This window comes from Chlamydotis macqueenii, chromosome 1 (assembly GCF_036417535.1).
Source record: "Chlamydotis macqueenii isolate bChlMac1 chromosome 1, bChlMac1.mat, whole genome shotgun sequence".
In the NCBI taxonomy this organism is placed as follows: domain Eukaryota; kingdom Metazoa; phylum Chordata; class Aves; order Otidiformes; family Otididae; genus Chlamydotis; species Chlamydotis macqueenii.
The window spans coordinates 172,155,889-172,179,316 of record NC_141556.1 but is presented as its reverse complement, the minus strand read 5'-3'; the positions used below and the strand labels follow the sequence as shown (position 1 = coordinate 172,179,316).

The 23,428-nt window shown below is 35.1% G+C and overlaps 1 protein-coding gene across 1 annotated transcript in view; it reads left to right on the top strand.

Annotated features, from left to right (window-relative positions):
* Nucleotides 1-23,428, top strand: part of PIBF1 (progesterone immunomodulatory binding factor 1) — a 121,326-nt gene that overhangs the window by 31,578 nt on the left and 66,320 nt on the right. Inside the window, exon 9 of the mRNA XM_086741603.1 lies at nucleotides 4,445-4,543. Within this exon, the coding sequence (XP_086597729.1) occupies nucleotides 4,445-4,543 (99 nt within the window). The remainder of the gene's footprint in view (nucleotides 1-4,444; nucleotides 4,544-23,428) is intronic.

The window sequence follows — 23,428 nt, the reverse complement described above, 5'->3', positions numbered from 1 at the left end:
AGTTACTGAAATATATTTCATTTGTATCTGGAATGAATTTACAGAAGCTTTGTTCCTCATTTCAAAATAACTACTTCTGAAATGTAAATCCTTTAGATTTGACTTCGTATTTTGAAAAAAAAAAAAAAGGATTTTTAGTCTATGCTCTTTCTATAAAGTACTAAAAAATTCCACCATAAAACAGTACTTCCCAGTCTGATGTGCCCCTCAAAGGTGAGACAAATGGAACGCCAAATTGTAAGCAAAGAAGTTTGCTATGAACTTGTGTGATGTGATAAGATGCGGATTGTGACTGAAAATAAAGCTAAGATGCTGGTTTCATCTTCAGTTTCAAAGCATAGAATGGTGTAATAGCTAAGCTAATCTAATATTCAGTTGCTCTTACTCCTTACCGCTTTGCCAAGCCTGATGTGCCTAAAGTTTCCCTTGAATTTGCTGGCGCTTACTTTACACACGGATGAGTCAGTTCAAGAAGCTAAAATGGTGGGAGGGACCAGTAGAAAGACCATGCTTTCATTCTTAATTTATTTGGGATCAGTTTCACTTGTTTGGTTGTAGTAAGCATTGCCTATATTTGCATTAGCATGCATGAGTGAATTCACAGGACATGTGCATGCCTGCATGAGGTTTGAATTTGCATTAGCTGTAGTCTATTCCCGTAGATCAAACACAATGTAGTGGTTTTGAGCATGTTAGATTCTCTCCCTGAACACATCTTCTGACTTGATTCAATCTGACTGGAATCCAATTTGCGCATTCTAGAATAGTTCAGGGATGTGAACTGAAGTGCAACAAATAGCAGTTGCTAAGAGGTTTATTTCAAAAACTAATACAGATGCCCTTGTGCTTTTGCTTCCCCTCCCCTGCCCTCATCTCACCCTTTTTTTCTTTTTTTTCCTCATAGCTATTTATGAATCTGTAGGTATTATTTCTGTCCTGTTTTAGAAGGGTACTTTCACTTGTATGATAGGCATGCTATATACCTGATGGTCCTTATAGCCTGTATGTGCAGTCATCATATAGGGACTTTGTCTTTTAAAATCACAATCACACAGTCTGAAAACTAGCAGTATCACTAGTGTGCTTCCTTCCTCTGTGTTCTGGTTTTGGCTGGGATGGAGTTAATTTTCCTCTTGGAAGCCAATGTGTTTTGGATTTCATATGTGAAGATTGTTGATTAACACCCTGATGATACGAGTTGTTGCTAATGAGACCAAGGACACTGTCTGGCTTTCCAGGTCTCACTAATGTGCAGGTGCAGGAAGCTGGGAGGGATACAGACAGAGTAATTGACCCAAACTGGCGTAGGAGAGTATTCCATGCCATAAACATCTTGCTCAGTATATAAATGGGGATTGGCCAGCGAGGGTATCAATCTCTTTCTCTCTCCCTCTTGCTTCTTTGCTTGCTGCTCATTTTCGTTTCAGTGATCGCTGCTCAGGACAGGCTGTATCGGTCATTGGGACATTGGGTGGTGAGAAATAGTGCATTGTTAGTTTTGTATATTTTACTGTCCTTACATTCTGTTGTTATTATCATTTTCCTTTGCTATTCTAGTAAACTGTCTTCAGTTTTCCTTTCTTCCCAGTTCTCTCCCCAGTCACACTGGGGAGGGAGAAGGTGAGTGAGAAACTGTGTTGTCACTAGAGCTAAACCACAAAGAATGCTAAACTTTTGTTGAAAATATTTCAGCAGAAGTTATACCACATCTGTGATTGTCATCTTGTTGGTTGAGTAGTACCTTCACTTGTATTTTCAGTTGATGAGCCGTTCAGTTAAGCAAAATAGTCTATTCTCTAAACAAGTCACTTTATATCTCCTACCATTTAATTTTTATCCCACTTCCATTACTTTAGTCTTAAGGATACAACATTGCACTCCTACTCAGAGACATAGTGTGCTTGATCTTATTGCTGTTAACAAAATTCATTACCACATTCTTGTATTTTGGTATGAGTCAGTTTTAAAGAACCTACTTTCAAGATCAATCCCTGGATTTAATTATTAAATTCTGTAGCCCAGTAACTCAATTTTTAAATAAAATTTTGTTATCTTTCTTTCATAGCCAGTTAACTGTTACATAATTCTGCTGTTGATTCTTCATAACTATTTCCTATTTATATTAATTTCTTTGAGTTCAGAAAAGTGCCATTGATAACATTTCCTTTGTCTAGAAAATAGTCTTTCATCCAAAAATTGTATACCTTTAGCGTGACTAAGCTGATGTACGATAACATTTACATGGGCTTAATAATTTTCCATTTACCTCTAAATCGAAGAGTTTCCTCTTTTCTTCAAAATCTGCCTGAGACTATAATTTCACTTTGCTTTAAGTGGAAAGTTCCTTGGGGGGGGGAGGGGGGTCTGGGGTGGGTGGAACAACTTCCGTGGGAAGAGCTTGGATGCATCTACATTAACAGTTCAGGTGAAGAATGTAGTTTGAAGTGAAACTTGCTAGTCATTGTTGCTTGCCTCACAGTTTGTGCTTGGATTTGCAGTATTGTGCTCACATTTGTAACACATGAGCAGGATTCCTTTTAGCTGAAACAAAATTGAAAGGAGTCTCTAAGATTATGTAATATATTTCAAATGCTAGTGAGTGTTCAAGTCACAGGAGCAAAGCAGGAGTGAATTAAAATCCTCAAACAGTCACAACACAGGTGTCTGTTCTGCAGCAACCACTGTTTGCTCTGCAAATTGACTGTTACTGTGTTGCACTACACACAGATACAGCTTATAAGCACTATCTAAGCACTACTTCCACTTAGTACACTTTACTGCAATGTTATGCTGCAAACAGACTGCAGATTAACAGACCATTAATGCTTATATAATTTTTTAACACGAATACTGTATGTATTACTATCCTCATTTGTGTCAGTGAAATAATAATGAAGTAGTTTGCAAGTCTTGACTGATTCTTGGCTAAAAAATTAAAAGAAGTATGGAGTAATTGCAATAAAATGTTTGTGTTATTTTATAGCTCTGTACAGATCAAAAATGATGCCAGCAATGGAAGCCAGAAGGAGACATCAATGATATGCAATAACCTATAGAATCATAAAATGGTTTGGGTTGGAAGGGACCTTTAAAGGTCGTCTAGTCCAACTGCCCTGCAAGGAGCAGGGACACCTTCAAATAGATGAGGTTGCTCAGAGCCCCATCCAGCCTCACCCTGAACGTCTCCAGGCATGGGGCATCCACCACCTCTCTGGGCAACCTGTGTACCCTTATCTAAAAAAAAAAAAAAAAAAAAAAAAAAAAATTAAAGAAAAAAATTTCCTTATCTCTAGTCTAAATCTACCCTATTTTAGTTTAAAAGCATTATCCCTTGTCCTGTTGCTACAGGTCTTGCTAAAACATTTGTCCCCATCTTTCTTGTAGGCCCCCTTTAGGTACTGGAGGGCTGCTATAAGGTCTCCCTGGAGCCTCCTCTTCTCTAGACTGAACAATCCCAACTCTCTCAGCCTTTCCTTGTAGGAGAGATGCTCCAGCCCTCTGATGATTTTTTGTGGCCTTCCTCTGCACCATGTCTGTGTCATTTTTGAGGCTGCTCCAACAGGTCCATATCTTTCCTGTACTGAGAGCTCCAGAGCTGGACACAGTATTCCAGGTGGGACCTCACGAAAGCACAGCAGAGGGGCCGAATCACCTCCCTCGACCTGCTGACCACAATTCTTTTGGTGCAGCCCAGGATGTGGTTGACTTTCTCGGCTGCAAGTGCACATTGACAGCTTATGTTCAGCTTTTTATCCACCAGTACCCTGAAGTCTTTCTTGGCAGGGTTGCACTCAATCCCTTCATCCCCCAGCCTGTATTGATACCAGGGGTGGCCCTGACCCACATACGGGATGTTGCACTTGGTCTTAGTGAACCTCTTGAGATTTGCATGGGCCCACTTCTCTAGCTTGTCCAAGTCCCTCTGGATGGCAGGCTTGTCAACTGCACCACTCAGCTTGGTGTCATCAAGTCCTGTATATCAGACTAACTAGCCAACTAGTTGTATGTGGAAGTAGGATTCTTATGCCTAGCTAACCTTTTCTTGCTCTATCATAAGTTACGAGTCAACTCAGCTAGGAGGACAGCATTCCCCTAGCTTTTAGTGAAGTACCACGAAAAATTATTGGAATTTATTTAAATCCTACAAAAAATAGGTAATTTATAGTTCTAGTATTCTAGAATTATTGATGTATTTCTACATATAGATAGGTGGTTTGGTAATTGTTTTTAGAATTTCAGAACTGGAAACTTTGCTGGTGCATATGAAAGTAATCTGAAGTAAAGCCTCTATAATGAATAGGCACATAGATAGACAAACCCTTCTATCATTCTATGAGAATTGAAAAAGGAAGTATGGACGTCAAGATCAGTCAGTAGTAATTTGTGAAGCAAAACAGTCTTTTTCCTAACAGATTCTTGACATAATAACTTTTGTTTCCTTCAGAAATTTGAGAGAAGCAAGAGATAATGCTGTAGCTGAAAAAGAAAGAGCAGTTATTGCTGAAAAGGATGCTTTAAGAAAATATGATCAACTCTTAGAACAGTAAGTATCTTTTAAAATTCATATAAAAAATGTAAAGGTATAACTATTTATATCTAAGGAGTTATAGATAGGAGGAATGACTACTTTGTCTTTCTGCTTATAAAGAATAAATTGAATTACAAGCATTTTGTTTAAATGAAGTTACAGATTTAATTCTAGTAGTAATATATTTTTTCCATTACCAGTGCAGTAACAATATGAGTGTTTGATTCTTCTCCTACAATACTGTGAAGACAAGCGAACATAATTATGTATCTCATAGCAAGAATGTGGATTTCATACTGTACAGTAGCAGTGGTCAAACTCTGAACCTGTTCTGTTGTTTTTTTTTTCTTTAGTTGAAAGTAGAAAACTATTTTGTATAATGGCTTCTATTAATGGGGTTTTTTTTGTAAAATATAGATAGAGAGCAGTAATCAGGAAAGTTATGCTTGCTACATGCTTCTTTTCTTACTGCTGTCTCTTCTCAGTCTTTTGTATTCCGTGTATAAACATGGTGTCTATACAAAAGTACAATTCTGTTCGTATGGAGAAGGAAACTATGATTTTCTGCCTGTTTAGAAGCTGTTTTACTACCCTGTTCTACAGTGCTTTATCTGCACTTTTTGTAAATTTAGAATATTAGCTATGGTAAATTATGAGGTAAATTTAAACTTTAGACAGTAATCAAAGCTGTTTAGGGTAAGTTTGTCGTGTGTCCTTAATTTTGAACTTGATTCATTGTTTAATACAAACCTTTTTTTCTAAAATGAAAAGGTCAGTTCATTAACCAACTGTGCTACCTAGTCATCTACTCAAAGAAAGTGAATTTCACTAGATGTGAATTTTTTTTGCTTCAAATTGTTTTTTATTGTAAGTAGTAATCCATTAAAATATTGATAACTTAAGCATAGGCACAAATTAATTAAAGCTTTTAGTTTTTATGTGTAACACCTAACTCGCAGTGTTGATATTACTGAAGAAACAGCATTACCTAAGGACTGGAAAAAAATGTTATTGCTAACTAGTGGTGTGAAACAATAAGAGTAGTTCTAGGATAAACAACATGGGTCAGAGGACTTGATATCCACACTGAGTTTCAGGGGTTTGACTTGTGATTAGTTCTAGTTTGGGCTGAATGGGCCCAAGGATGCTGAATGCTTTTTAAGTGGTTAGAGTGCATTGTAGGTGTTCTTGAATTCTCAAAATGGAATTCAGTTTGCAAATTCTGAGATGTTGGCTCTACAATGCAAATCAAAATGTGGAAATCAAAGCTGGTTAAGTGGGGACAATCAGGAAACTTGGTTCAAAACTGATCTCCTGAGTCAAAAGAAAATGCTAATGTGAGTCAACCATGTGTTTCTTTCTGATGAGACTCCTACCTTTCACTGTGATAAGACTTACTACGATGTGTGGGGAGTTCATATCTAACTGGAAGCTCTTCTGGAAAATAAGTCTGGCATGCGATAATTTGATTATGCATTTTCTTGTTTTTAATGAAGATATCAACTTATAATTCTTACTATATTTATTTTTAAACTTACGAACCATGGAGAAAATACTTTTCTGTTCTGCTATATTCCCACTCATATAATGTGTCTTTTTTTTTTCATATTGTTCCTTTTTTGAAGAGGGACGTTCCCCTGCAGTCAGAAACATAAGATTTTAAAATGCAAGCTTTAGACAGGAAAAAAAGAAAGTTAGTAATATACTGTTTGTTGTAATCTTATTTGCTACGCTCATGCTTCTGTCCTTCCGTAGCTTTTTCTTGTGATAAGCTCTCCAAATAAGTAAAACTCTCCTTTCCTCAATTTAAGTAAGTTGGGAAGTTGATTAATACTGGTTTTTGGAGTTCAAAGTAGTATATTATTCTTCAGAATATTATGCTTTTCAGAGCAAAAAAAAACTTCTACTTGGGAAAACGGAAAACACATACTTCCCTTCTTTGAAATGTAAGTGTCTGTCCTTAAAACTACTTCACTTCTAACTACAGTATACGTGTAGTTTTCCACATTCCAAATCATCTACTCAAATGGACTACAAAGTAACAAACTGGCATGATGAGATGAAATAAATACCTTAACTTAAAAGACCCCAAATTCTGAATTTAATGTGGGCTGACACATGGCAGTTCTGTGGAACAAAGACATTTTCTAATATCACCAGAAAACCCTAAAATAAGAAAGGAATACCTGTGTTGTCCAATTCTATATTTAAGTGATTATAACAGCTAGTTCTACTTTAGTGAAAACAAGGTGACTCATCATAGTTACCACTGGTATCATAATCTGTATAAACAAACATGTTTGAAAGCTTCAGAAGTATGTGGAATGTTGACTGGCCTGAATAGTGGTTAAATAAAGCCCCTGGCGAACCTTGTGATCAGAAGTGTAACTAATACCCAATTTTCTCGTCAAGTGCAGTTATTTTCGTTTTTCTTACTGGTGTTTGTGGTAGCTTTTTGTAAATAGCTCTTTACAAATGCCAAGAAAATACTAAAGTGACGATATTAATGAAGGAGTTATACTGAGAAAGAATCTACTGTTTCAACCTCAAAGTAGATCACTATGATGTCAGGATGGAAGTTTTGTTGCTCTCTACTATTATAGAGCTTTGAATTCTGTATGGGAATCTGTGTTGCGTTTACCTGTGTCAATGAAAAAACTTGTTTGATATTTTGGATGTCACACATGTTCTAAAAAAATTGTGACCAAATGGAAACGTTATGACTTTGTTACAGACTTCTGGTAATGTGACTAAGACTTTTTTCTAATTTTAAAGCTGTATTACCTCAGTTGAAAGTTTCTAGGGGTTGAATGAGGAGAGCAGTTCTATAACAGCTCCATCATCTACTACATAGTAAAGTGTAGATACTAACTGTATTCCAACTTTTCCTTCTTTTGAATATTCTTGGAGTGTTGTTTTCAGACTATTGACTGTTAATCTATTACTCACTTCTCTTTGCCAAAAAAAAAACCCAATCCAGCGAAACAATAACAACAAAAACAGCACCAAAAAGTAGAACAAATGCATCCTGGTTTCCTATTGTTTTTTTTTCCTACTGGTTACATTTTCTGGTTTCATATAAGGTGCAACATAAAACTGAAATGGTTCCTTTGTTCAAAATGGACTTTAAGATCTAATACGGGATGAACTCATACAAAAGCACTTTACCTCAGGGGATGCCTACAAGAGCCATCTCTTGCCTTTGATTGTTCATTTCCTTTAAAACTTAAGGAGTATAATTTCTTTTTCCAGGACTATGCAGCTTGGCTCTATTAGTGGAAACTGATATAAAATTCCAGAATTACTGAGAACACAAGGGAAATCCACAGATGCTGTGATTTTACAAAATCTTATTTTTCTTAGTGATAAAAAAAAAATCCGTACTCAGTTACAGTTGATTGCTGCTCACATGATATACTCAAGGTGATTTTTCTTTTCCTATGTTTGTAATGATAAAATGTGAGATGTAGAAGAACGAAGAGAAACAAAATAGATATGGAATAAACACAAAAAGAATATTCAATAAAATTGTGTTACGACAATACTGTTCCTTCAACTTTGCTGTGGGCACTACTTATAAAAAACCCTCAGTTTTGTAAAAGCTAATGGGAGGTTTAAATTCCTGCCTCTGTCTATGAGGTAATAGGCTATTTTAAGTATGTACTTTTAAATTATTATTATTTGACTATACACAGGTGATGAAAGGGCATTTTTAAACAATGTTTTTATGGTTGAGTTGAGTAAAGTTAGGATGACGGCTATAGAAAGTAGTTTAGAGTCTTAGGTTTCTTCTACCTATAAAGATTTCAAAGGATTTTGAATTATTATTTAAATATTTTTAGATTGATGCATATAGCTCAGCTATTTAAAACTTAGATATATAATGGACAATCTGCTACAGGTAAAAATGCCTTTAGAAGTATTTTAAGTGTTTCTATTTAGAAATGCCTTTCTTACATAAAAAGCAAGATAAGATAAAAGTCACTGACACTTCTTGATAGCAATTGTCCGTGCTTAATATGTTAAAAAAGTATGTAGAAAGTTCTCTGCATTTGTGTTTACCTATTTAATGCTTTTCTTTCCAGTCAGCTGCAAGCTGTGTATACATTTTGGGTAATTCTTTTAGTCTATCCATTAATCTTTATAATTTGGATCTCTTTTTTACCCCTGTTTTCTTTGTTCTTCATAATTGTAGTACTTCTTAGAATTCATCTGGAGGTGAGATTAGTGCTATCTGATTTTAGTAATCTGTCTTAAACATTGTAGGTGATGAAGAGATGTGATCTGTCCTGTTCATAAAATGAGTGTTTAAATTAGATGAAGTTAATATCCATATATCTTTTTATTAATTGCAGACAAGCCTAGAGGACTGTCTTAGATGAAAGATAATTGGAAAAATTTACTGAATTAATAAATGTTCTGCTTTGCATTTAGAATCTCTGCTGAGTATGCAGGAATCGCATTTTTACATTAGCATTTATTACATTATACATTTTTTGTTAATAGAAACATTCAAATTAATTATTTCAGCCTTCTATTAATGTGTTTTTATAAACCAGATGTTACTGACTGCAATGACAGGATTCTAATATTTAAATCCTTAAGTCAGTGTACTTGTGTGCTGGACTCCTTGCTAATATTTAAATAAAGGCCTATTTTCTCTTCAAGAATATTTGTATAAAGTAAGGATTTAAATAATGAATTAACAAAAAATCCATGCTGAAAACTTCTGGCCAAAATATTTCTTTGCCACAGCTGCCATAACCCTATAAAAAAAAACCTGCTGTCAGTCTTTTACTCCCTAGACATGGCTGCTATTTTTTTCATATGAAGCACTTTTAAATCCCTTGAAGAGCTATGTAGATCTTGAAAATTACTACTGGTTTAAATCTTCAGTTTCAATTAATGTCATTAGTGTTTTCTAAAATACTTGCTTTTGGTAATAATAATTTGCTACTGCTGTATTTATTTATGACTTCTGTAGTATGATGTGTATCTGTAACTTTGATAACACTTAAGATTTGCATCAGAGTAAAGCTGAGCACTTTACTGTCATTGCTAGACCTTTTCCATATTTCAGCCCTAGCCGACATAACTACTACACCTTTCCCATAAAAACTACCTTCGTCTTGTTCTCCTGTTGAGAAAGTTAAGTACAAGGTGCAGCTAAAAGGGTAAAAGGTGGATACCATGAAAATTGCTGAAGGGCACCCTCTTGGAAATTCAGAATCAATGCAAAGAGGCAGTGAAAGGACGAGGAGTGCTAGTATGATGGAGAAGCAGAAGAAAAAATCCAATTCTCAGGTGGCTGGGTCTAGTTTGTTTCCAAACTGTAGAAGAAGCACTGAAATCCGTAATAAAAAACAGTGATATGCATCCTATATTTCTACTAAAGCAACTAGGAAGGCTCCTACTTTTTTTTTTTTTTTTTTCTTCTGAGGATATGTTTATTTGGGGTTTACATCTCAATAGGTGATTTTAAGCTGCTCTCTAGCAAGCAATTGTCCTTCAATGATGTTTCTGCATAAGAAGTCTGACATATCTCAAAGCCTATTTCAAATTGCCCTATAACTGGAATGCATTTTAATGAGCAGAAGGAGAAAGCCTGATTAACTGATTTGATCAAACAGATGAGTGGTAGTGTTAGGAAGACTTGCTAGGGCATGCCTAGTTGACTTTGGTTGTTCCTTAATAAGGATCTCAAAATTTTACATTCTTAGCTAACATAGTTTTCTTCCAGAATGAATACTTTAACCGCTATAATCAGTCACCTCATAACTGTAACTGTCTTGATGTTGTAGAATTATCAATGTCAAGACTTCAGAAATGATAAGTTAGGCTGATAGCTGACCGTTCTGAGCTTCATTACATCTGGAACGCAGACATTGAAGTTAGTTCTCTTACTGTGCAAGGAATGTTCAATGATCATATTTATAGCTCTAGAAATCTTTTTATTTAAGTTCCTCTTGCCTCAGCTTCTAAGAAATAATTCTCACAAAATATTATTAGCCTCTGTCGGATGCTTTGGGAAGGCTGTAATATGAACATATCCTCATATCATAAAGATTTTCCCTAAGACTTGACATTCTCATTTTACCTGTTCATTTCCTGCTAGCCAAAATGCCTTCATCTTAAAACGTTAATATTAGTAAAGGCAAAATATTAAAAATTTCCGATGGCTGTTATGCTGAGTACTAATGAAAGTATTTACTCTTTTAAGTCTTGTTTTTTTGTTAGCTGGGGAAGGTTGAAAATGTATCGGTGTCCTTTGAGAACAACTTTGAAAGCAGTTATAAATTCCTTGAAAAGAAGCATTATGTGATACAAGGGTGCTGCTGCTTAGTCTATATATTTCTTGAATTATAGGGTTGAAACTTCCACAGCAGCCCGTGATTTTTCTATGATTGATAGTTACCATCATGTATACACACATTTTTGTGATTCACTGCGCACAGCTTCTCATTAATGATGAACACTGACAGGATAAGCAAACAGAAGTCTTTTGGAACTTGTTACCAAATGATGTTTCAGGTGCTAGAAGTTTGCATGGATTCAAAGGGAAACTGAAAAGCTCAGAGATAAATTTGAAAATTACTTAACAAGTAAGAACCACATCCAATTCAGGAAATCTTTGAACTAGAAATAGTTGAACACTAGTGGGAGAGGATTAGGAAGAAATACAATCTATGGAGAAGTTTTTCTTGCTTTTCTCAAAACATACGCTTTTAGTTACAGTTGGAGACAGGATTATCAGGCTGCATGGGCCGTTCGTCTGATACACACTACAGCTATTCTATGTAGAACAGAAGCTATGAAACACTGGGAAACTTCTCGACCTGTTTACTGGATGTGCTTTGTGTCCCTTTGAAAAGTCTAGGCTGGAGGTAATGACGAGATATAAATGAAAGCATCTACCTGAAGATTAAGTTAATGTGATTTTTTTAAAGATTGTTACATGTATCAAGTTATTTATGCAAATATTTGTTTCTGGGATATTTCTAGCCATCTGAGCTTGAAGGATTAAATTTGTGTGTGAAACCCCTACAGCATCAGGTAGTCTGAAACATTAACACTTTAATGGCAGGTGAGAAAAGAACCTGTTTATAGGAAACTCCAAATACATGGTTTTTAGAATACACAAGAAAAACAAGTCACAAATAACATGATCATAAATACACGCAGTGATTGTTCGTTGCATATGTCTACTAACTCTGTGTATTATAATGCCTGTTCAAAAGTTAAGTTCTTCAAAGCAGAGATGGCTGTAAAAAAAAATATATATTCAAATAATGGCTATTTATGTAATATTATATTTCAGTCTAATAAAACCTTAAAAGTTTTCTTTTAATAGTAATCATCTTCTAGAATTACCCTCTGAATCTATGGTGACATTCTGATTACTATCTGGAAAAGGATGTGATGCTATACCATACCTAGACAACTAACTTTTGAAGAATAGTCTGTTCACATTGGTGTTTATTTGGCTTGAGAAGGAAGTTACAGCTTTGTAATCTTATGGATCTCAGTAAACTTGTGGGAGATTCTGAAACGTTAGTCATGAAGACTAACATTTATGAGAGACAGCTTTGGGCTGAGTTTTGGCAAGAGCTTTTCTTCTGCAGAATGACATTCAAAATGTTGAGAAAATGCTAGGTATAACTGACAGCCTAACTCTACTGCTCTCAGCCTGGTCTTCCCTTGCATGATGGCGATACCTGTTTCATGTAAATAACTCTGATGAATAAGGAAAGCGGCAGCATATTGTTTTGGAATTGATGGTAGCTAGTCCATTTGTAAATGAATAAATGAAGGACCATTGTGCTATGTTTGTGAATGTGCTACCGAAACAGTAAACATCAGTGAGCCAAGGTACTTTCAGGCCATAAGCTGCAGGGAGCTGTTTGCCTTTGGCCTTAGTCCATCCAGCACTGAATATGCCTAATTAATCTTAGTCATATTGAGGACTTCCCAAAAGAGAGGGACAGTACAGTATTTACAAGTAGTGCTCACAACTGATGAAACCACTGTTCACAACTGATGGAACAACCGTGTGAGTCCTTGGCAGTGTATTTGCTGCTTTCTCCTTTATGAGATTGGCATTTCTGCTGACCCGTGCCTTGATGGGGAGAGAATGGGAAAGCCAAGGTTGGAGGGGTGACTTCCCTTTTATACGGTCTTGTTTCTAGATAAGAGTTCCTCAAGAATGTGTCTCAGACTTTGTCAGGGTTGGCTCAGAGAGTTGTTTACATTCAGGGAGACCAGTAATTTTTTTTTTTTTTGAAACAACATGCCTTCAGAACTGAAGTATTGCATCACATATTGGATAGTGGGAAGGCCACTTCAGTTTACTCAGTGCAAAGCTGTTTAGATAATTTTTACAGCTGTTTGTGTTTCTAGCTAAATGATCTAAAGGCACATTTGTGTCTACTTATATTGGGAACTCTTTAATAATATTCTGTGAAACCAGCAAAACGATTGTGCAATTAATGTTCAATGCATAGTTAACCAGAGTTCAAGAGCTTGCTAAGTATGCCGTGATCCTGGATAGCTGTAGGGTGGTGATGTGACATATTAGCAGCATTTTTATTAAATATCACATAGCTGTAGTGGCACTCAGATGTGACGTGACATTTGAATCGTGAGAACACCAAAAGGGTGGTACTACTTTGAGTTATTTATTATATCAGTGAGTGTATAAGTGTGAACTGGTTTTACATTTTAAAAAAAAGTTACAAACAGAACTTTAGCACAGCTAAAGTGAGGTGGGAACATTTGTTCTGAGTGGGCCTCTGAGGGGAACACCTCATGAAAGCAGATATGCTGGACTGCTGCTGATGGTAGCTGGTGGTGATTAGTGAAAAGATTTGTAATTCCATGGTAGGAGGAGTGTGGTGAGAAGCAGTAAGGACAGACAACCTGGGAACTGAAAAAACCCAACAGAGATGGAATAGAAGGGTGCATATGAAAGAGGAAATCAAGGGGCTTTGCTACCAACACTAAAAGGCTTCTGCAGTTCTTACCACTAGGTAGATTTCATAAAGATTTTGCTCATATGAATATATACTGCCCAACCCCTTTTTATAAGCCCTGTTTGTTAGCAGGTTTCTATACCTGAAAGGAAATTAATTTTGATAAATGAAGATGATGTTGCACAGACCACCTTATAAACTCCATTCATGAATCATGGAGAGGATAGGGATTGTGTGTGTGCCACTTAGAGGTACCCCAGGAGAAAAAAAATGCCATAGCTTGTGCCAGCTTCTCACCCACAGAATAAATATTCATGTAGGCAGCATAACTTGAGAAACTTTTTCTTAAAGGGAAGTAAGTGTTTTCCATCAAGTGGCAGTGTAAATAAGTGTACTAGAAATATAATACAGGTTCTTTTGAGATGAAGCTTGGGCATTACATGAAGTGCTTATGCCTGTCAGCCATTTAGTCTTTTAATTAAATTTTAGATTTCATAATATATATGTAAAATGTAAGTGTGTATATGTGCACATACAAGCCTATTTGTGTATCTCTTCTGAAGTTTGAATACTGGATATGTTGTCAAAATGCTGCAACTGTTGGCTGATAACTAGCATGTATATATATATTTAATCTAATTTAAGCTTGGATGTGGAACTTGTCATCTGGGAATGTTTTCATGGATATTCTAATTGTTTAATGGAAAGTGTCTGTTGCCATGCATAAACAGATGTAGAAGTGCACTGTTTCATCTGATTCATCCCTTCTGAAATTTTGATTAATGTTTGCTCTGATTTCTCTGCGATCTTAACCTCTTCCTTTCCAGAAATACAATCTAGATCTTAAGTTTCAAGATGCTTCAGAAAGTTACATCATCCCATTTTACCTTGGATACATTCCTGGGGTCACCAGAATTGGTTGTGGGTTGTAGAGAGGGGAAGAATTTGTCCTGTTCAAAACCCTAGGGGAAAGGGGAGGAAGTTTTTTTGTTTGTGCAAAATGGTACTGTAAGTAGATGAAAGCCATTAGAAGCCCTAGTCCTCCTCGTGTTTTCGTATGCCACTCACTTCAGGGAATTAACTGACTCTTGAATATCTGACTATACTCAGTACGGACTGTTTCTCTAAACAGTAGAGGATGAGCACAGTGAGACTGATGTAAATCCCGTGCCCCAGAATTAGGTGGGGTGAAGCCTCTATTGATGCCTTAATTCTAAGATTTTTAGACCTAAAACCATGTGAAGAAATACTGTGTCTTTTTTGTCTGTTGCATGTTCATCTAGGACATTTTTGTTTTTACAGGCAGTGTACTTTTTAGAAGCTAGTGGGGCTGGGTTTTTTGGTTTTAGTTTTATCCCTTATGACACTTTGTTCCCACTCACAAATTGTGAAATCTGGGTCTAATTTCTGTGTTATGTCAAAGTTCTGGGCTTTTTTTAAAGTATTCTATATGCATAGATAAATGGGGTACATTTCAGGTTTATTTTCTTGGTGCCAGATGAATGCCTGTTTTCAGAGGAAGAAAAAATTGTTTAAAGTAGTGCATTTGCTGCAAAGTACTTATAATTAAAATGTGCGGATCAGCAGAAGTAGTTGACATGCTACAAAATAGAAAAGAGCTACCTTGTGGTAATTTGTTTGCCTGCCAGGGTTCTCCCCGGTACTCCCCCACAGTATTTTCTTGCTTTGTAAAATAATCAAATCTTCGTTTTGTCTATTGTCTCACAATAGTTTCTGTTTATACAGAACAACTGTATTAAACAGTTTTAGTTTATCCATTAGAGTAAGCAAAAAGAATTACCTTTTTCATTGCTAAATTGATATCTTTTGGCAGAATTATTTGTGAATTATTTTTAAAGATAGCTTTTACATTTATCTTTTTGTAAGTCTCTTTTGTTATGCCAGCTGTCTAAATCTTTTCATAAACTTCAGTTAAAAGAAACATATTTTCCATGATTATTTTAAAATATAATGTTTACTGGAAGGGAAGTCTAGTGAATTCCCACAGATGAAGTGTGAGTGTATTTCTCCCACTTGTAAATGAGTTCTTATTTCCTACAGTACATATTCTGGTACCACAATGAGTCATTTTCAGCATGTTTTAGTTTAGCTTCTAAAACATTTAGAAACTTGGCAGATAACTTGGTAAATGAATGTTACATCCAGTTTTAGAAGCTGCTTCCAAGTAATATTTTACTAACATGTTGACTGTGAATAGACCTTTCAGAATGCAGAAGTGTCCTTTGTGATAAGCCTAAAAGCATTTGGAGAGGTCTTATTTTTATTTGTTTGTTTGTTTTTACCTTTAGCATGTTTTGGTTTTGCTATCCTGTAAAATAAGAAGAATAATAAGAAAAAGCCTTAAGGTTTACACGCAAAGTCTTGTAAATGGAGTATTTTAGCCAGGCAAGTGATAGCTTTCTTTAGGTATGTGAACTGAATTTTGCAAAATTTCATGCTATTTTATTTCAAAATTTTTCAATTTTACAACTTTTTCAAAATAAATGTAGTGCTATCTCTGTTTTAATATGATCTTGTTTAAGGCTATATATGCCATTGCACACTTTAATCTGTTTCCTAATATGTTACTTTAACAGTTCAAATATTAGAAAAGAACGCAAGACTAAATAGTTTGTATGATTGAAAGGGACTTACGAGTAATGGTTGTGGAGTGGGAGAAAAATAGGGGAGGCAGACCAGGCATAGTTAGATTTAAGGAAAAAAAAAAAAAAAAAAAAAACCAAACAAAAAAACCAACTCAAAATCACCAGTGTTCCATTTGTGAGAAGATTTCTTTTCCTTTATTACTTAAAGAGTATTTCTTATTTTAACTTCCCTGTCCTGGCTTCCTGGTATCTGGAACATTTACTATAATGGGACCTTAGACACTTTGCCCACATATTGATACCTATGCTTAGACACACCTTTCTGCAGTCTGGATTTGAATACCACTCTATTTTTTTTCCAATTGTTGGCAGCATTTGTCTTGTCAGCTTAATATGCATGGTAGGAATAACTTTCCAAGTTTCTGTTCCAACTTTAACCATCCGAATGTTGTCCACAATGCAACGCCATGTTATCAGTAAGTTCTTACTGTAATTACTGCCCTTAAAAATTTCTTTAGCTTTTTATTAGACTCGTAAGAAGACGGGGAAAACATTTAAAACTTGGATTACTAAGTCTTTAAAGATTTCCTGGAATCCCTTTTCTCTTAGTTGCGTGGTATGACATAGGAAGGAAACCTATTTCAAACCCGTATTTCTTTCCCTGGCTGCACCACCCCCCCAAATTGATCTTAAATATGTTAACTTTTCATCAAGGAGAAACCAAAATAAGGAGGGACAGAAGTTAGTTTAGGGGGATTGAGGGTCTTAATTATTTTGTCAGACAAATACAGATACGTTCTCCTTCCATTACGTCTAAGTTGTTGTGAAGCTTGCAGAAGATTGATGATAGGCAAAAGAGGAAAGGTAATAAATATAAGGAGTGGGGAAAGGCATAATGTGAATAAAAAAAAAGATAAAAGAGAGCAGTCATTAAAACTTTATTGAGAGGGATTCATCTGAGTGTAGAATATAGTGCGGTTTGCCAGTCTTTCTCTTTGGAAGAGTCGTCTAAGCCAAGTGAAGACAAAACAGTTGCATGAAGGGATTGGGTGAGTGGAAGGCAATGTGTTGGGGGTGCTGGCAGAGTCACTTTCTTCCATCCCGGCCATCCAGTTACTTCGGTATTGATATTTGCAGAGATGGAAACTGTAACTCTCGTTTATGGTAACTTATTTGATATGCATTTTGTTCAGTACAAAGTGAACATCTTCTTCCAGTTGTAACACTGAAAACCCTTGAACATCCATTTTCAGAGATCTAGTTTTGTTCATACTGCTGTTTCAGACTTTTGTGATCTTTTTGAAGCATTTTTTAAATGTAATATATTATTAAACTTTGGATAAGTTCAAACATTAGTTTCTGAGAAAAGTAATTAGATGCAACATTGATTTTACAGCTTTTACTGTGGCTGGCATCAGTCTTGTCTAACTTTAAGTGCCTGTGCTGGAATGAAATAATGTCTATGAGATAATTGTCTCTTATAACAGGAGTCTACACAATAGGTTCAGATGAAGATACCATGTAAACATCTGGAGCTAGGTGAGACAAGTCCCACTTGTCTTTTAAATGAGTTCGAGTTCAGCATAGACTCTTTTCACAAATTTATGGGGTTTGGAGCTTTTATGCGTCTTATTGAGTCCTCTTCCAATGCAGAATCTTTACGCCTTTAAGCATTTGTTAAATGCTGGTCATAAAATTGAATGTTTTCATTATGAAGTATGATATATTTTATATGCTCCTTTTTTTTTTCTTTTTTTTTTTTTTTTTAGTGGACTCTGTTATCTTCCATGATTAGAAAGATTTTGATTGACAGCAGTTCATTGAAATTATGTAGATCTAGAGTTGTGATTATATGAAGGATTAGATCCAGTTAATGAAACTACAGAAAGTAGAAAGATAGGTACTCCTTCAAATTTTCAATCTTCTCTATCTTACAGTAACCCTTAGAAGAGTTACCACACCCAAATGAAGAGGATGCTTACATTTGTCTTTTTAGAGAAAAGGAAAGAAAGAATAGACAAAAATTGGATAATACATTGTACTGTTTCCGTAATATAAAATGCATGTAAGTCTATTGGGGTCCAAATGTGACAGCAACATTAAACAAAATATGCAATAACTATACTTAAAATGTAATACATGGTTGATTAATAGAGGTTTTGCACATACTAATGGCTTTCCAGCAGGTTGTCGTAGCGATATCTGGGGGCAGATTTTCCATGACTAGATTCAACTGAAGTCTTACCAATACCTCCTGTTCTCAAGCACCACCTAACCTCAGAGGCACTTAAAATCAGTCTACATTCCAAGTTGGAGCACATCTAGGTAGAAGTCTCTGTGCATGCTCGGAAGTCGCCTGGTTTGGAAACCTAAGTGCTTATTTTGATATGGGTAGGGAGGTGCTTGAACTCTGTTCAAGTCCCTGAAGAGCCTGTTTTTATTAGATCATGGCTAACTCGTTCAAAAGCATTGACTTCACTCCAGAACAGTGTTAGAAGAGGAGGTAATGGCTAAGCTTGCCTCTTTTGTAACGTACTTTGAGCACTCGCCCAGGAAGTTCAAGACCTTCGTCCTTTCCCTCTCGATCTACCTAATTATTTAAACAGGTTTTGGTGTTACCTGGAAGTTGTGTCAATTTGCCCAGAATTTTTGTCACCAAGTGTTGATATATATAATGCATGAGTTAAGCAAAATGCCTACAAAGTAGGAAAAATAAGCAAATTTGGAGGATTTTTTTTTTTCTGTAAGCCAATCATACAAATCCTCAAAAAAAACTTATAAAAATGCAATTAAAATAAAACTTTTAGACTTAGCTATGTTAATTGCCTTTTTGCATTTCTTTTTCCATTATTAAAGAAAAACAAACAAACCTACAAATGTGGATATTGGCAATAAAGTAGTTAATTACAAGGCTTATAAACATAATTTTGAGAGTGAGCCTTTTGGATCACTGATACTTTTGTCATTGCATCTAATAATCTTTCCATAAATTAAATTCTGATCTCTACTATTCCTACTGGAAGCTATTCTAGTTATCATGTTCAGATGGAATTTTAACTTCCGTTCTAAGATTATTTTCTCCAGGTTTATAACAAGGAGTTTTGATGCCAACATTAGTCCTTAAATATCTTTTGATTTGCTCTCTTAAAATCTTAGTCAGACTTTATTTTCCTAGATTGTAGCTTATTTGACTTCTCATGGGATAGATTCCTTGTTGTCTTGAACATCTGAGTACCATTTATTTTGATCTTGGCCTTCCTTCAACATAGATAACTGGAATTCTGAACGAAGTTTCAGATGATTTCCTGCTTTATCTTGTATGATACCATCATTTGCACTAGATGTACCTTAGTGATTCCTGGAACTGTATGTCTTTTGCATAGCTGGATCATGTTAGCAGTTTAGTTATCCTGATATCATGTGATGAATCTAGATCCTTTTCCTCAGTGTGTTCCGTCTTCTAAGCGTCTGGATGAAAAGAGCAACCACCTTAAGTTTTCTAGCCTTGCTCTTAAGTCCTGGATTTTTATATGCATTCTTAGTTGTTTTTGTGATTATGGTACTAATGTAAGAATCACACTTTCCAGCATATCAGAGAGGCACATTTCTCTGGAAGATGTGCTATCTTTTTGCTCCAAGTACTTGACACGAGATACAACTCACCTAAATGAAAGTGTACTCAGCATGGGTACTACAAAGGAGTTGCAAATGTCTCAGGTATCATTATATATAGTAAGTGGAAACTGAATAAGCACAATCAGTGGCATTTGGAGAGCCACTCAGGTGACCAAATAAAGGTTGCTGCTTCAAGGCTGCAAAGGGTTCTCTTTATAACCCCTTGACTGCAGTGACTAGATTTCTACTGGTCGTACTGGGGACTTAACTTACAGGTAGACGCCTAAGCCTTTCTAAACTTAGATTTAAAAAAAAAAATCACAGAAAGTTGAGGTTGAAAGAGACCTCTGGAGGTCATCTGATCCAACCACCCCACTCAGGCAGGGCTACCTAGAGCTAGTAGCCCAGAACGATGTCCAGATGGCTTTTTAACATCTCCAAGGATAAAGACTACACAACCTCTCTGGGCAACCTGTGCCAGTGATCAGTTACCCTCACAGAAAAAAGAAAAAAAAAAAAACTGTTTCCTGATGTTCAAATGGAACCTTCTGTGTTCCAGATTGTACTTGTTGCCTCTGGTTCTGTCACTGAGCACCAGTGAAAAAAGCTTCGCTCCATCCTCTTTGCACCTTAGTAGTCTTAAATACACAGCTGATGTAGTAATGAACTATATCACCTAAGCAAACAATGGAGTCTTTAATGTAGAAGCTGTAAGTAGTAGTGTGATGATACAGTAAAAGATTGTCACATGAATGTCAAGGTACCTCTACAAATTTAGCCGCTATAGCACTTTCATAAAGGAAGCATTTGAAGCATTTTAGAGTTGGATTTAGCAAAATTAAGTTCATGTAAAATACAAACCAATCTTATGTTAGAATGATAAGAGTAGGTTGGCTGTGAGTAGGTTTTATTTCTGTTTTGCTACCCTATCTTCCTTTTCTACAGCATTCTCTAGACTGAGATGATCTGATTGTCTAAAGAACAGTTCCTTAAACATGTTTTTAATCTATATTTTTAATACTTTTTTCAAATCTTCAACTATTCGATGATGTGTCAGTAGCACGCAAAAGTTGAATTGCTAAAAAAAAGAAATGAAGTGGGTTTTAAAAATTATAATTTTAGCTCTGGTGTATGATATTAATCAATGTGAAAAAATAACATTTGTGAAAAGTGCAAATACTTGCAAATTGTTTCCTTGTTTTTGTCATTTAACAGTTCATACAAACCTTTCAAGGTTTTTTTTTTTCTGTATTAGCTAGTTATGAAAAATCATAAAACAAATTACACTAGTTTCTCTGTAATTTTTGTACTAAGAGTACCTAACTAGTACCAAGTACTAAGAGTACATAACATTACTAAAACTAGTAAGTTTTAACTCTTCTGTACATTTTACTTAGCAGTTACCAGATTTAATTGTTATTAAAATATTAACTAGTGTTACTTTTTTGTCTTTTAGAACTGTATAGATTTTCATCATATTTGATTTGCTAATTACTAGTCATATGGACTATTCTACTGTGTCCTATTAAACAGAGAAGGTTTGATTTGTAAGAATGCCTTTCTAGTACGTTCAGGGTTTTAGGAAAAGAGTAGTATGAATTATGTTACAGGTCAAACCATAGACTTACCTTTCACTTTCCTACTACTCTTTAATATTTTAGCTATGTATTAGAGCTCATCTGTGAAATTATTAGACGTGTTTAAGCAACACTTCTTCAATTCTTAAATTCTCTCTGATGATATTAGTACTTATTATTTTTCTATAATGTGTGCAGTTCCGGCATTTTTTTGTACTTACTTGCCATGGCCTTTCTACTCCACTTACCACCCTGCAAGATAAAGCTTTGTTGTTCAAGTTGATGCCAAGATGCCAGCAGTACAAATTATAATGTGTGATTCATATTACAAACTCTTAGAGCATTTATTGGTGCACTAGTACATTCCTATGAAATGACAAAGTCAGATAAATTTATATATGTAAATGTACAATCACTGAAAAAGATTGTCTTTGTTTATCTTGCATCTGTGCACATTTCATATCAATTCAGTGATCTTTAAATGTGATTAGAAAGTAATAATTTTCTGTTACTGCAACATTAGTGCTAAAATAGTAAGTGAACCATTTAAAAACAATCTTCTGAAATACAAAACTAAATTTGTTTGAAAATTAGAACCATTGTTTCTTTTCCAAAATAAGAATTAAGTTTGTGTATCACTGAGTGGAATATAATGAAGGAGAATCTCCTAAAATAAGAAAAAAAAAAAAAAGTTAAAAGGTAGCTGAAACGTGATTATGACAAATGTTAGAAGAATAGTTTTGCCAGTACAGCACTGATGCATATAAATGGTTTTCTAGATCTTTACCAAAATCTGAGTTCTAGCCCTGCCAACTGAATTATGCTCAAAACCTCTTTCTTCTGCTGTTTTTGTCATTTTTATCACATTACAATTTCAGAAATTTCATCTTTATTGCTTTCTCATGGTGATAATACTTAGAGAACTAGTAATACTTATAGAAATAATAATACTTTGATAAGGCCTTAAAAAAAAAAATTAATACAATCCAAAAACCGCAGTTTTACTATTGAAACTTAGTGGCAAAAAATGGCAGCATGGTTTCTCAATCACAGAGAGTGAAAGAAACATATTTTAGAGTACTGTAGAAAGGTTTCTTTTATGTTCTTGAGTCACTTCAATGTCAAATGGTCTCTTATTTTTCCTTTTTTTTTTTTTAGATCTGTTTTTCTCCTTTTCTCCTTGATATTCAACTTCTACATTTCTTTTTTTTTTTTTTTTTGAAGCTGCATAAACTAATTTGAAGTCAGTGAAAAATGTAGAATGGGAACTGTGCACGCCGTTAGAGCTGTGGGATCTGGAGTTCATAGGAGAATAGTACCAGAGCACTAAGTATTGTTGCTTTTTTTGATATAATTTAAAGTATAAAATCTGACCAAAAAAATTGCAATAGAAATACACTTTTCTTTATTAAATCCATAAAAATAAATGAATATGCAAGTTATAATTCTCCTTCTAGTGTATATTTTAATTACTTTTCTCTCCGCAAAGTTTACGGTTGTCTTTTTTGTCTTACTAAGAGTACCAAATACTGCAGTGTGCTGTTTATTTTATTAATCGTATTACATGCCATATTTGATCATGATCTGAGGGATGCATTGAATTACTTCAAGCATGCTTTAGATTCCTATAGATCCATAGTACAGTTGTTGAACATACTCTGCATTTCTAAAGAAGCAAAAAAAGATTGCTCACGTTCATACAAGAGCTTGCTTCCAAGCCAAGAATGACAGATGCTGTTACAGCTGAGAAATGCAGTGTTTTAGGAAAACACTCAAACAGTAGTTAATTTAGGTCAAAGTAGAAAAAGTTAAGATGTCTTAATCTAGACTGGAGTTAAAGATACTTGAGGTGTAGTTGTTGGTTGTACAAACTGTCAAGGATTATGTTCCAGTTCAGTAAATCTGCAACAGCTGAATGGAAGAAATAGTTCTGGTCTCTGCTTTTATTAATTTCAAATGTGCCTAATTTCTGTTTTCCTTGTTTTAAGTAAATATATTAGCAAGAATTTTTTTTTTTATTATTTGTGTTTTAATATTATAGATTGTGTGTAAATGATAGGATACAAAGGAATGGTGAGGAGGGGAGTTGTCTGTACATAATCCAAACTTTTGTGGCCTGGATTTGACTTTACT